This window comes from Balaenoptera borealis (genome assembly GCF_965194805.1).
Source record: "Balaenoptera borealis genome assembly, chromosome: 1".
NCBI lineage: Eukaryota > Metazoa > Chordata > Mammalia > Artiodactyla > Balaenopteridae > Balaenoptera > Balaenoptera borealis.
The window spans coordinates 58,365,470-58,379,423 of NC_138860.1; the positions used below are offsets into that span (position 1 = coordinate 58,365,470).

Consider the following 13,954-nt stretch of genomic DNA (forward strand, 5'->3'; position numbering starts at 1 on the left):
ACAACCTAGAAGAAATGGACAAATTTCTAGAAACATACACCCTACCAAAACTGAATCAAGAAGAAATGGAGGGACTTCCCGGGTGGCACAGTGGTTAAGACTAAGCACTCCCAATACAGGGGGCCCGGGTTCTATCCCTGGTCAGGGAACTAGATCCCACATGCATGCTGCAACCAACAGTTTGCCTGCCACAACTAAGGAGCCCTCAAGCCGCAACTAAGGAGCCTGCATGCTGCAACTAAAGAGCCCATGTGCAACAACTAAGGAGCCAGTAAGCCGCAACTAAGGAACCCTTGAGCCACAACTAAGGAGCTCGCCTGCCACAAATAAGGAGCCCACAAGCTGCAACTAAGGAGCCTGCCTGCTTCAACTAAGACCCGGTCCAACCAAATAAATTAAAAAATATTAAAAAAAAGAAAGAAGAAGAAATAGATAATTTGAACAGACCAATCACTAGAAGTAAATAGAACTTTTAATTAAAAAAACTCCCTGGTAACAGAAGTCCAGGATGGTTTCACTGGGGAATTCTACCAAACATACAAAGAACTTACACTAATCCTTCTCAAACTCCTCCAAAAGATTGAAGAGGAGGAAACACTCACAAAGTCATTCTATGAAGCCACAACTACCCTGATACCAAAACCAGGCAAAGACACTACCAAAAAAGAAAATTACAGGCCAATATCTCTGATGAATATAGATGCAAAAATTCTCAATAAAATCTGAGCAAACTGAATCCAACAACACATAAAAAGGATCATACACCATAATCCAGGTGAATTCATCTCAGGGTCACAAGGATAGTTCAACATACCCAAACCAATCAATACAATACACAACATCAACAAAAGAAAAGACAAACACCACATGATCATCTCAATAGATGAAGAAGAAGCATTTGATAAAATTCAACATCCATTCATGATAAAAACTCCCACCAAAGTGGGTATAGAAGGAACATATCTCAACATAACAAAAGCCATTTATGATATACCGCCAGCCAACATAAAGCTCAACAGTGAAAAGCTGAAAGCCTTACTTTTCAGCTAAAATCTGGAACAAGACAAGATGTTCACTCTCACCACTTCTATTCAACATAGTATTGCAGGTCCTAGCCACAGCAATTAGACAAGAAAAAGAAATAAATGGTATCCAAATCAGAAAGAAAGACATAAAATTGTCATTATATGCAGATGACATGATAATATATACCGAAAACCCTAAAGACTCCACAATAAAACTATTAGAACTGATAAATAAATTCAGCAAGGTAACCAAATACAAGATTAATACACACATTTCTGTTGCATTTCTGTACACTAACAATGAAATATCAAAAAGAGGAAGTGAAAAAAACAATCTTCTTTAAAATCACATCAGAAAAATATCTAGAAACAAATCTAACCAAGGAGGTGAAAGAGTTATATGCTGAGAAGTACAAAACACTGATAAAGGAAATTGTAGATGATTCGAGAAAATGGAAAGATATCCCATGCTCTTGGATTGGTAGAATTAATATTGTTAAAATGGCATTACTACCCAAAGCAAGCTACAGATTTAATGCAACCCCTATTGATTTCCCCATCACATTTTTCACAGATCTGAAACAAAGAATCCTAAAATTTATATGGAACCACAAAAGACCCATAATTGCCAAAGCAATCCTGAGGAAAAAGAACAAAGTTGGAGGCATAACCCTTCCAGGCTTCAGACAATACTACAAAGCTACAGTAATCAAAACATCATGACACTGGCACAGAAACAGACATATAGATCAATGGAACAGAATAGAAAGCCCAGAAATAAACCCACATACATATGTTCAATTAATCTTTGACAAAGGAAGCAAGAATATACAATGGAGAAAAGACAGTCTCTTTAGCAAGTGGTGTTGGGAAAGCTGGACAGCCACATGTAAACCAATGAAGTTTGAACACTCTCTCACACTATACACAAAAATAAACTCAAAATGGCTTAAAGACTTAAATATAAGTCAGGACACCATAAAATTCCTAGAAGACAACATAGGCAAAACATTCTCTGACACAAATTGTAGCAATGTTTTCTTAGGTCAGTCTCCCAAGGCAAAAGAAATAAAAGCAAAAATAAACAAATGGGACCCAATCAAACTTCTAAGCTTTTGCACAGTAAAGGAAACTATAAACAAAATGAAAAAATTGCCTACAGAATGGGAAAAAATATTTGCAAATGATGTTACCAACAAGGGCTTAATTTCCAAAATGTACAAACAGCTCATACAACTCTATATCAAAAGAACAAACAACCTCATCAAAAAATGGGCAGAAGACCTAAATAGACATTTCTCCAAAGAAGACATACAAAAGGCCAACAAGCACATGAAAACACACTCAACATCACTAATTATTAGAGAAATGTAAATCAAAACTTTAATGAGGTATCACCTCACACTGGTCAGAATAGCCATCATCAAAAAGTCTACAAATAATAAATGTTGGAGAGGGTGTGCAGAAAGGGAATTCTCCTACCCTGTTGGTGGGAATGTAAATTGGTGCAGCCACTATGAAAAACAGTATAGAGGTTCCTTAAAAAACTAAAAATAGTTACCATATGATACAGCAATCCCATTCCTGGGCATATACCCAGAAAAGATGAGAATTTGAAAAGATAGATGCACCTCAATTTTCACTGCAGCACTATTTACAATAGCCAAGACTTGGAAACAATCTAAACGTCCATCAACAGACGAAAGGATAAAGAATGTGTGGTGTATGTGTATATAATACACACACACACACACACACACACACACACACACACACACAATGAAATGTTACTCAGTCATAAAAAAAGAATGAAATAATGCCATTTGCAACAATATGGATGGACCTAGAGATTATCATACTAAGTGAAGTAAGTCAGACAGAGAACAACGAATATTATATGACACATTTATATATGGATTGTAAAAAATAGTACAAATGAACTTATTTACAAAACAGAAACAGACACACAGACATAGAAAACAAACTTATGGTTACCAAAGCAGACTTCGGGGAGGGATAAATCAGGAGTATGGGGTTAACAGACACAGAGTACCATAAATAAAATAGATAAACAACAAGGATTTACTGTATAGCATAGGGAACTATATTCAATATCTTGCAACAACCTATAATGGAAAAGAATAGAAAAAAAAGTGTATGTGTGTGTATACATCTATATATTCAAATCGCTTTGCTATACATCGGAAACTAACACAATATTGTAAATCAACTATACTTCAATTTAAAAAAACTGTCAAAGAGATGATATACAGATTTTCAGATTTTATGAAAGTCATGAATCATAAGGTTTACTAAACACAATGAATCCCAAGAAGCAAATATAAAGCAACACACACACATAAACACATTGTATCAAAATTTCAATATATCAATGAGAAAAGTGATCTTAAAATCAACCAGTGAGGGCTTCCCTGGTGGCGCAGTGGTTGAGAATCTGCCTGCCGATGCAGGGGACATGGGCTCGAGCCCTGGTCTGGGAAGATCCCATGTGCCGCGGAGCAACTGGGCCCGTGAGCCACAATTACTGAGCCTGCGCGTCTGGAGCCTGTGCTCCGCAACAAGAGAGGTCGCGATAGTGAGAGGCCCGCGCACCGCGATGAAGAGTGGCCCCCGCTTGCCACAACTAGAGAAAGTCCTCGCACAGAAACAAAGACCCAACACAGCCATAAATAAATAAATAAATAAATAAATAAATTATTAAAAAAAAAAAAATCAACCAGTGAGAAAATACAGATTAACTTATGAAAGGAACAATAATTAGACTGGCAGTTGACTTCTCAAAAGCAGAGCTGAAGTCAGAAGATAAGGAAATAATGACTTCAAATTTATGAGTTGAAAGAACTATCAATCTGTAATTTAATATCCAACTAAAGTATTATTCAAAATTGAGGGCAAAATAAAAACCACCACCAAACTGAGTTACAATCAAGTAGCACCCACTGAAGGGATTTCTAAAGGGTATACTTTAGTGTGACAGAGAATGAAACAAAATTAAACACTGGGATGCAAGAAGAAAAGTAAACAAAGAAATTGGAGATCACATCAATAAATCTAAACAAGCACTGACTTTGTGAATCAATTATAATATTGAGTAAGGTGGTAAAAAGTAAGGTGGAACTCCAATACCAGGTAAAAGTAACATGGAAATCAGGAAAGAATTAGTGGAGCTAAAGTGTTTTGAAGTCATTATGAAAAAAGAGTAGAATGATTAACTTCACGCTTTAAGTCAAAAATATTAAAGGGATGCCAAAAAGAATAAAAATAAGGTGTATATTGTAAATTCCAAGCCAAGGAAAAAAATAAGTTAACCTGAAATGAAGAAAAATGAGTCTGGAAAGAAGGGGGTAAAACAAGTATACAAAAGGCAGGGTAGAAGATGGCGGCAAGGGAGGATGTGGAGCTTGCGTCTCCCCACAACTAGGGCAACTTTTGGATGCTGGTGGGGAACCTTGATGCCCAAGGAGACAGGAGGAACCTCTGAGCGACCGGGTAGGATGTGTGGGGAAGTGAGGGGGTAGGAGAAGTGGAGGCCAGACAGGACCAGTGCCCCTGAGGGGTGGCTGGGAGAGGGGAGGGGTTCCTACACCTGGAAGGACCCTTGGGGGTTCTGAGGATCAGGGGAGGTGCAGAGGGCATTTCCCCCACCATATCGGGCCCCAGGAAGCCTGCTGGGCTCCTGGGCCTGGTCCTCTGCCCTCTGAGGACCCTCCTGGTCATATGGGTCCTACGCGCATAGGAGGGAGGTAGGGGGAGAGAAGAGGAGAGGCAGATGGGAGGGGCCCTCTGAGATCAGAGGATCAGGGGAGGTGCAAAGGGTGTTTGTCCCACCCAATCGGGCCCAGTGAAGCCTTTTGGGCTTCCAGGTCTGGTCCCCTGCTCTCTGGAGCCCCCTCTGGCCGCATGGGTCCTAGGGGCATAGGAGGGATGGAGAGGGGGAAGAAGAGAGGCCAAGGGGGAGGAACCCTCCAGGAATGGAGGATCAGGAGGAATGCGTCTAGCATTTCCCCTGCCCACTAGACCCAGGGAACTTGCTGAGGTCCTGGACCCGGTCCTCCAGCTTCCAAGGCCAGAGGCACTCCAGGGCCCATCCTGCTGCATTGAGCCTAAGTTCCCCCTCCCACCCCGCCAGGGCCTTTTCTGGCCCTCTGGGTCCTAAGCATAGGCCCTGCCCACTGCCTAAACCCCGCCTCTGCCTAAGCCCCGTCCCCCACAGCCAAGGCATTTTCTGGCTTTTTCTTTTTCTTTTTTTCTCCTCTTTTTTCCTATTGTAGTTCTATTTTACCTTCCGGTTGTTGTTTCATTTTTATTTTTATTGTTTTAATTCTCTCTAACATATCTGTTAGTTTTCTAATATTATTTTATTTTTTACTCTTTGTTATTGTTCTGCTTTTTTTTTTTTTTCTTTTTCCTTCTTTTTGCCACCCCACACGGCCTGTGGGATCTTGGTTCATGAGCTGGGGGTCAGGCCTGAGCTCCTGTGGTAGGAGCTCTGAGTCCGAACCACTGGACTAACAGAGAACCTCAGACCCCAGGGAATATTCATCAGAGTGAGGTCTCCTAGAGGTCCTCATCTCAGCTCCAAGACCACCTCTACCCAATAGCCTACAAACTCCAGTGCCGGAAGCCTCAAGCTAAACAACCAGTAAGACAGGAACACAATACCACCCATCAAAAAAAAAAAAAAATGAGATGACAAAAAAGTATGTCACAGATGAAGGAGCAAGGTAAAAACCTAAAAGAACAAATAAATGAAGAGGAAATAGGCAACCTACCTGGAAAAGAATTCAGAGTAATGATAGATCAGATGATCCAGAATCTCGGAAATAGAATGGAGGCACAGATCGAGAAAATACAAGAAATGTTCAACAAAGATCTAGAATAACTAAAGAACAAACAAACAGAGATGAACAACACAATAGCTGAAATGAAAAATACACTAGAAGGAATCAATAACAGAATAACTGAGGCAGAAGAACGAATAAGTGAGCTGGCAGACAAAATGGTGGAAGTAACAGCTGAGGAGTAGAATAAGGAAAAAAGAATGAAAAGAATTGAAGACAATCTCAGAGTCCTCTGGGACAACACTAAACTCACCAACATTTGAATTATAGGTGTCTCAGAAGAAGAAGAGAAAAAGAAAGTGTCTGAGAAAATACTCGAAGAGACTATAATGGAAAACTTCCCTAAAATGGGAAAGGAAAGAGTCAATCAAGTCCAGGAAGCACAGAGAATCCCATACAGGATAAACCCTAGAAGAAACACACCAAGACACATTTTAATCAAACTAACAAAAATTAAATTCAAAGAAAAAATACTAAAAGCAGCAAGGGAAAAGCAAAAAATAACATAAAAAGGGATCCCTAATAAGGTTATCTGCTGATTTTTCAGCAGAAACTCTGCAGGCCAGAAGGGAGTGGCAGGATATACTTAAAGTGATGAAAGAGAAAAACCTACAACCAAGATTACTCTACCCAGGAAGGATCTCATTCAGATTTGACAGAGAAATCAAAAGCTTTACAAACAAGCAAAAGCTAAGAGAATTCAGCACCACCAACCAGCTTTACAACAAATGTTAAAGGAACTTCTCTAGGCAGGAAACGCAAGAGAAGAAAAAGACCCACAAAAACAAACCCAAAACAATTAAGAAAATGGTAATAGGAACATACATATTGATAATAACCTTAAATGCAAAAGGATTAAATGCTCCAACCAAAAGACACAGACTTGCTGAATGCATACAAAAACAAGACCCATATATATGCTGTCTAGAAGAGACCCACTTCAGACATAGGGACACATACAGACTGAAAGTGAAGGGATGGAAAAAGATATTCCATGCAAATGGAAATCAAAAGAAAGCTGGAGTAGCAATACTCATATCAGATAAAATAGACTTTAAAATAAAGACTGTTAAAAGAGACAAGGGAGGACACTACATAATGATCAAGGGATCAATTCAAGAAGAAGATATAACAATTATAAATATTTATGCACCCAACATAGGAGCACCTCAATATATAAGGCAAATGCTAACAACCATAAAAGGGGAAATCAACAGTAACACAATAATAGTAGGGGACTTTAACACCCCACTTTCACCAATGGACAGATCATCCCAACAGAAAATAAGTAAGGAAACACAAGCTTTAAATGACACAACAGTGGTGGGAATGTAAATTGGTACAGCCACTATGGAGAAGAGTATGAAGGTTCCTTAAAAAGCTAAAAACAGAACTACCATATGACCCAGCAATCCGGCTACTGGGCATATACCCAGAGAAAACCATAATTTGAAAAGATACATGCACCCTAATGTTCATTGCAGCACTATTTACAACAGCCAGCAACATGAAAGCAACCTAAATGTCCATAGACAGAGAAATGGATAAAGAAGATGTGGTATATATATATATATATACAATGGAATATTACTCAGCCATAAAAAAGAACAAAATAATGTCATTTGCAGCAATATGGATGGACCTAGAGATTGTCATGCTGAGTGAAGTAAGTCAGACACAGAAAGACAAACATTATATGATATCGATCATAAGTGGAATCTAATTTTAAAAAACAATACAAGTGCTTCCGTGGTGGTGCAGTGGTTAAGAATCCGCCTGCCAATGCAGGGGACACAGGTTCCAGCCTTGGACCAGGAAGATCCCACATGCTGCAGAGCAATGAAGCCTGTGTGCCACAACTACTGAAGCCCACGTGCCTAGAGCCCATGCTCCACAACAAGAGAAGCCACCACAATGAGAAGCCTGGGTACCTCAACAAAGAGTAACCCCTGCTCGCTGCAACTAGAGAAGGCCTGCGCACAGCAATGAACACCTGACACAGCCAAAAATAAACAAATAAATAAATTTATAAAAAACAAAACAATACAAATGAACTTATCTACAAAACAGGAACAGATTTACAGATATCGAAAACAAACTTATGGTTACAAAGGGGCTCGTGGGGAGGAATAAACTGAGAGATTGGGATGGACATATACACACTGCTATATATAAAATAGATAACTAATAAGAACCTGCTATATAGCACAGGGAACTCTACTCAATACTCTGTAATGGCCTATATGGGAAAAGAATCTAAAAAAGAGTGCATGTATGTATATGTATAACTGATTCACTTTGGTGTACACCTGAAATTAACAAAACGTTGTAAATCAACTATACTCCAATAAAAATTTTTAAAAAAAAGAAAAAGAAAAAGAAAAAAAAAAAAAATAAATGACACAACAGACCAGATAGAGTTAATTGATATTTATAGGACATTCCACCAGAAAGTGGCAGAATACACTATCTTCTCAAGCGCACACGGAACATTCTCCAGGATAGATCACATCTTGGGTCACAAATCAAGCCTCAGAAAATTTAAGAAAATTGAAATCGTATCAAGCATATTTTCTGACCACAATGAGATTAGAAATAAATTACAGGAAAAATACTGTTAAAAACACAAATACATGGAAGCTAAACAGTGCACTACTAAATAACCAAGAGATCACTGAAGAAATCAAAGAAGAAATAAAAAAATACATAGAAAGAAATGACAATGAAAAAACGATGACCCAAAACCTATGGGACACAGCAAAAGCAGTTCTAAGAGGGAAGTTTATAGCAATTCAATCTCACCTCAAGAAACAAGAAAAATCTCAAATAAACAATGTAAGCTTAAACCTAAAGCAACTAGAGAAAGAAGAACAAACAAAACCCAAAGTCAGTAGAAGGAAAGAAATCATAAAGATCAGAGCAGAAATAAATGAAATAGAAATGAAGAAAACAATAGTAAAGATCAATAAAACTGCGCACAGCAATGCAGTTGCTCAAAAAGTTGGTTCTTTGAGAAGATAAACAAAACTGATAAACCTTTAGCCAGACTCATCAAGAAAAAAAGGGAGAGGACGCAAATCAATAAAATTAGAAATGAAAAAGGAGAAATCACAACTGACACCCCAGAAATACAAAGGATTATAAGAGACTACTACAAACAACTATATGTCAATAAAATGGACAACCATAATGAAATGGACAAATTCTTGGAATGGTACAATTTTCCAAGACTGAACCAGGAAGAATTAGAAAATATAAACAGACCTACACAAGTAATGATATTGAAACTGTAATTAAAAGTATTCCAACAAACAAAAGTCCAGGACCAGATGGCTTCACAGGTGAATTATATCAAACATTTAGAGAATGGCTAACACATATCCTTCTCAAACTCTTCCAAAAAATTGCAGAGGGAGAAACACTCCTAAATTCGTTCCTTGAGGCCACCATCACCATGGTACCAAAACCAGACAAAGATATCACAAAAAAAGAAAATTACACACCAGTATCACTGATGAACATAGATGCAAAAATCCTCACCAAAATACTAGCAAACAGAATCCAAAAATATATTAAAAGGATCATACACCATGATCAAGTGGGATTTATCCCAGGAATGCAAGGATTCTTCAATATATGCAAATCAATCAATGTGATACACCATATTAACAAATTAAGGAATAAAAACTGTATGATCACGTCAATAGATGCAGAAAAAGCTTCTGACAAAATTCAACACCCATTTATGGGCAGAGGGAACTTGCCAGAAAATGGACATAGAGGGAACCTACCTCAACATAATAAAGGCCATATATAACAAACCCACAGCGAACATCACTCACAGTGGTGAAAAACTGAAAGCATTTCCACAAGATCAGGAACAAAACAAGGATGTCCACTCTCGCCACTCTTATTCAACATAGTTTTGGAAGTCCTAGCCATGGCAATCAGAGAAGAAAAAGAAACAAAAGGAATACAAATTGGAAAAGAAGATGTAAAACTGTTGCTGTTTGCAGATGACATGATACTATACATAGAAAATCCTAAGATGCCACCAGAAAACTCCTAGAACTAATCAATGAATTTGGTAAGAATACAAAATTAATTCACAGAAATCTCTTGCATTCCTATAAAATAACAATGAAATATCAGAAAGAGAAATTAATGAAACAATCCCATTTACCATTGCAACAAAAGGAATAAAATACCTAGGAATAAACCTACCTAAGGAGACAAAAGACCTGTATGCAGAAAACTATAAGACACTGATGAAAGAAATTAAAGATTATACAAACAGATGGAGAGATATACCATGTTCTTGGATTAGAAGAATCAAGATTGTGAAAATGACTATATTACCCAAAGCAATCTACAGATTCAGTACAATCCTTTTCAAACTACCAATGGCATTTTTCACAGAACTAGAACAAAAAAAGTCACAATTTGTATGGAAACACAAAAGACTCCGAATAGCCAAAGCAATCTTGCGAAAGAAAAACGGAGCTGGAGGAATCAGGCTCCCTGACTTCAGACTATACTACAAAACTACAGTAATCAAGACAGTATGGTACTGGCACAAAAACAGAAATATAGATCAATGGAACAGGATAGAAAGCCCAGAGATAAACCCACAGACGTATGGTCACCTAATTTATGACAAAGAAGGCAAGTACATACAATGGAGCAAAGACACCCTCTTCAATAAGTGGTGCTGGTAAAACTGGACAGCTATATGCAAAAGAATGAAATTAGAACACTTCCTAACACTATACACAAACACAAACTCAAAATGGATTAAAGACCTGAATGTAAGATTGGACACTATAAAACTCTTAGAAGAAAACATAGGAAAAACACTCTTTGACAATAAACCACAGCAAGGTCTTTTATTACCCACCTCCTAGAGAAATGAAAATAAAAACAAAAATAAACAAATGGGACCTAATGAAACTTAAAAGCTTTTTCATAACAAAGGAAACCTTAAACAAGACGAAAAGACAGCCCTCAGACCATATTCTCTGACGAGAATACAATTAAGTTAGAAATCAACAACAAAACAATAAAATTCCATGCACTATAAAATATAAAACACAGTCCTAAACAACTCAAAGAAAAAATCATAATGAAGATTATGGAAACAGAAGATCGGAGCAAATAGAACTTAATGATAACAAAAGTATTACATTACAAAGTTTGTGATGAGCAGCAAAAAAATATGTAGAGGGAAATCTATACATTTATATGCATATATAGGAAAAAACAGGATAAAAATTGATGAGCTACACATCTAAATTAAGAAGTTAGAAAAAAAGAGCTACAAAGTAAACACAAAATACAAGTTAGGAAATGAAGAAGGGAGCAGAAATTCTTGAAATAGACAAAATATATACAATTGAGGATCAAAATCAAAATCTGGTTCTCTGGAAATAGATACAACTCTGGAAAGAGTGATCAAGTTAAAAAAAATGAGGCTTAATATCAGAAATAAAAAGGGGTCATATTTCAGATACAGCAGAGATTTGTAAAAATAGAACATTAAGAAATACTTGATGCTAATATATGTTAAAATGAACAGAATGGACAATTTCCTAAAAAATTATATAATTTGTCTAAACTGACTCATGGAAAAAAACAGAAAACCTGAACAAATCTATAATTATTAAATCACTAGTCAAAAGTCTACTTATCAAAACTGTCCACAGGGTTGGATGATTTTACAGGTGGGATCTACCAATCAGTTAACAGTTAATCCCTACCTTACACAAAGTGTTTCAAAGAAAAATAAGAACTTATTTCCACTTCAATTATGAAGCTAACAGAACCCTTGATATGAAAACCAGGCAGGGAAAGTAGAGAAAAGAACATTTATGGGCCAATTTCATTTTTGAACATAGATGCAAAAGTCTAAATAAAATGCTGGCAAACTTAAGCCAGGAACACATAATAGATAATAATACATCATAATTTAATTTAGGTTTAATCCCAGGAGATCAAGGATGGTTTACAATAAGAAGGTCTATTAATGTATTTCACCACATGAATGGATTAAAGAAGAAAATCAAAGAGGCAAAAAAAGCACTTAAAAGAGTTAAACACCCATCCATGATTAAAACAGAAACCTTAGCAACTAGGAACCCAGGGGATCATCTTTACCTGATATCAGGTACCTATAAGAAAGGGCTTAACCATAAAGTTGTGAAATAATTTTCCTTAAAATCAGAAACAAAACAAAGATGCCCAATTGTACTTAACATTGTACTGGAGGGCCTAGCCAGTACAAAAATAATTGAAAATAATCAAGATTTCAGAGGAAAAGACAAATGGCAAATGTGCCTGTAGGTGGGACATTCTTGCACACACAGAGGTCTTGAGAAGTGGTTGAAGAGTTCAATACCTTCTGACAAGTCTAGAATTCCAGGATACCTAGATTTTTAGAAGCCCAGAGTTTTCTTATATTTGTGTTTTTTGCTGTCTTTAAAATCCATAGTTGTATTTGTCTAAATAGATGCTTTACCGTTGTCTGATTTTTTTACTTTGTACTCAGCCCTTTTATAACCTGAACTTTCTAGGTTGATCAAGGATTCAAATTTAGTTTGACCTCCTGTGTGGTAATCATACTTCCAACTCTGCATCCAGACAAGAAGGCTGAGCATACCCCTGAAGATTCCTTTAGGACCTCCCAACTCCCTGCTGCTCTGAGGAAGGTATGTAAACAGTACTGAGTTTTGCCCTAGTGGAAGACACACTACTGCTCTCTCCAGGAAACCTTTTTATTCTTTATCATTTTCAGTGTCTTTTTACAAGCTGCTCTCAAAAACAATACTAGGTCTTTAATAAAATCCCATCACAGTATCTGGTAGGGAGTTGTATTTAATTTTCTTTTCCCTTGATTCTTTAAATGCTTGCTCTTGTGGTTTTTCTAAGTATTTTTGTATAATGAGTCACTCTGAGCAACTGACTGGGAATGTAGGAAGAAGGGCTTTTTTTTTTTTTTTTTTGCTATTTTGATTTACTGTGTGATTGACCCTGGACCAGTCATTGAACCTAATCAAGGAACTTCACTCATTGCTAAATAAAGATAAAAGGCTTTGAGAGATGGGTTAAAATTAGATCCTGCCACTTACTGACTCAGTCTCTTAATAACTGACTCATAGAAATTAATTAGCTTGTTCCTATAACAATTCCATTTGGAAAAGATCTCCTTTATTATTTTTGCCTAGTTGGAGCCTTTTTACATCTCTCTATCCAATTCTCTGTCGCCTCCCCATTTGTTTACTTAACTTTACTGCTTACTTTCAGTGAACAACCATGGCACTCCATGAAAATCAGCCCAAAATTCAGGGCTAATTTTGTGATCTTAAGAAAGTCTCCGAGCTACATTTCTAATTTAGGAAATGGTAACCACAGTACTCTATCTTTTAGCTCACAGACAATTGTTACAAAAACCAGGCAATGAAAGTAAAGAGTGCTTTGAACAACTGTAAAGAACAATATATTTATATTCACATTAACTGAATAATTTTATTCACCAATGTAAGAATTGAGTCATAATACATAGGAGAAGGTCTTAAGTGATATTCATCCATGCTAGACAGAGACTATTAAAAATTATAGCTGAGCAATTTATTTATAAGTATGTAAACAATACATTCAGGACAAGGAAGACTTTAAAGTAACAAAATGTAATTTAAGAATGGAAGCAGCATGACATGGGTGCCTGTTGGAAAAGCAGGAAATAAATTAATTAATACTTTAAGATCCTCCTTATTCTAAGTTTAAATCTTCTGAATCCACAACCTATGGTAAAAGCTAAAAATACAAAATAAATGAAAGGAAAACTGAAGAGTTGACAAATTTCAAGGTGGGAGCAAAAGAAATCTTGTAAATATGGTCTCTGGATCATGTAGAAATTCAAGGAAAGAAAATGTGAAGACAAAAGTTGCTTCATTTTCTTACCTTTGTTCTGTATTAAAGAGTGCAAAGATGTGCTTGCTAGACATAAAGCTTTTTTCCACATCCCGAACTTTCAGGTTGTCCAAGGGAAGCATATACTTCTTTTCTTTTTCC

General features: G+C 36.8%; 1 protein-coding gene across 6 annotated transcripts in view; it reads right to left on the reverse strand.

Annotated features, from left to right (window-relative positions):
- Nucleotides 1-13,954, reverse strand: part of DNM3 (dynamin 3) — a 576,662-nt gene that overhangs the window by 142,383 nt on the left and 420,325 nt on the right. For all 6 annotated transcript variants that reach the window (XM_082382854.1, XM_082382856.1, XM_082382851.1 and 3 more), the window contains one exon: nucleotides 13,844-13,953. In XM_082382854.1, the coding sequence (XP_082238980.1) occupies nucleotides 13,844-13,953 (110 nt within the window). The remainder of the gene's footprint in view (nucleotides 1-13,843; nucleotide 13,954) is intronic.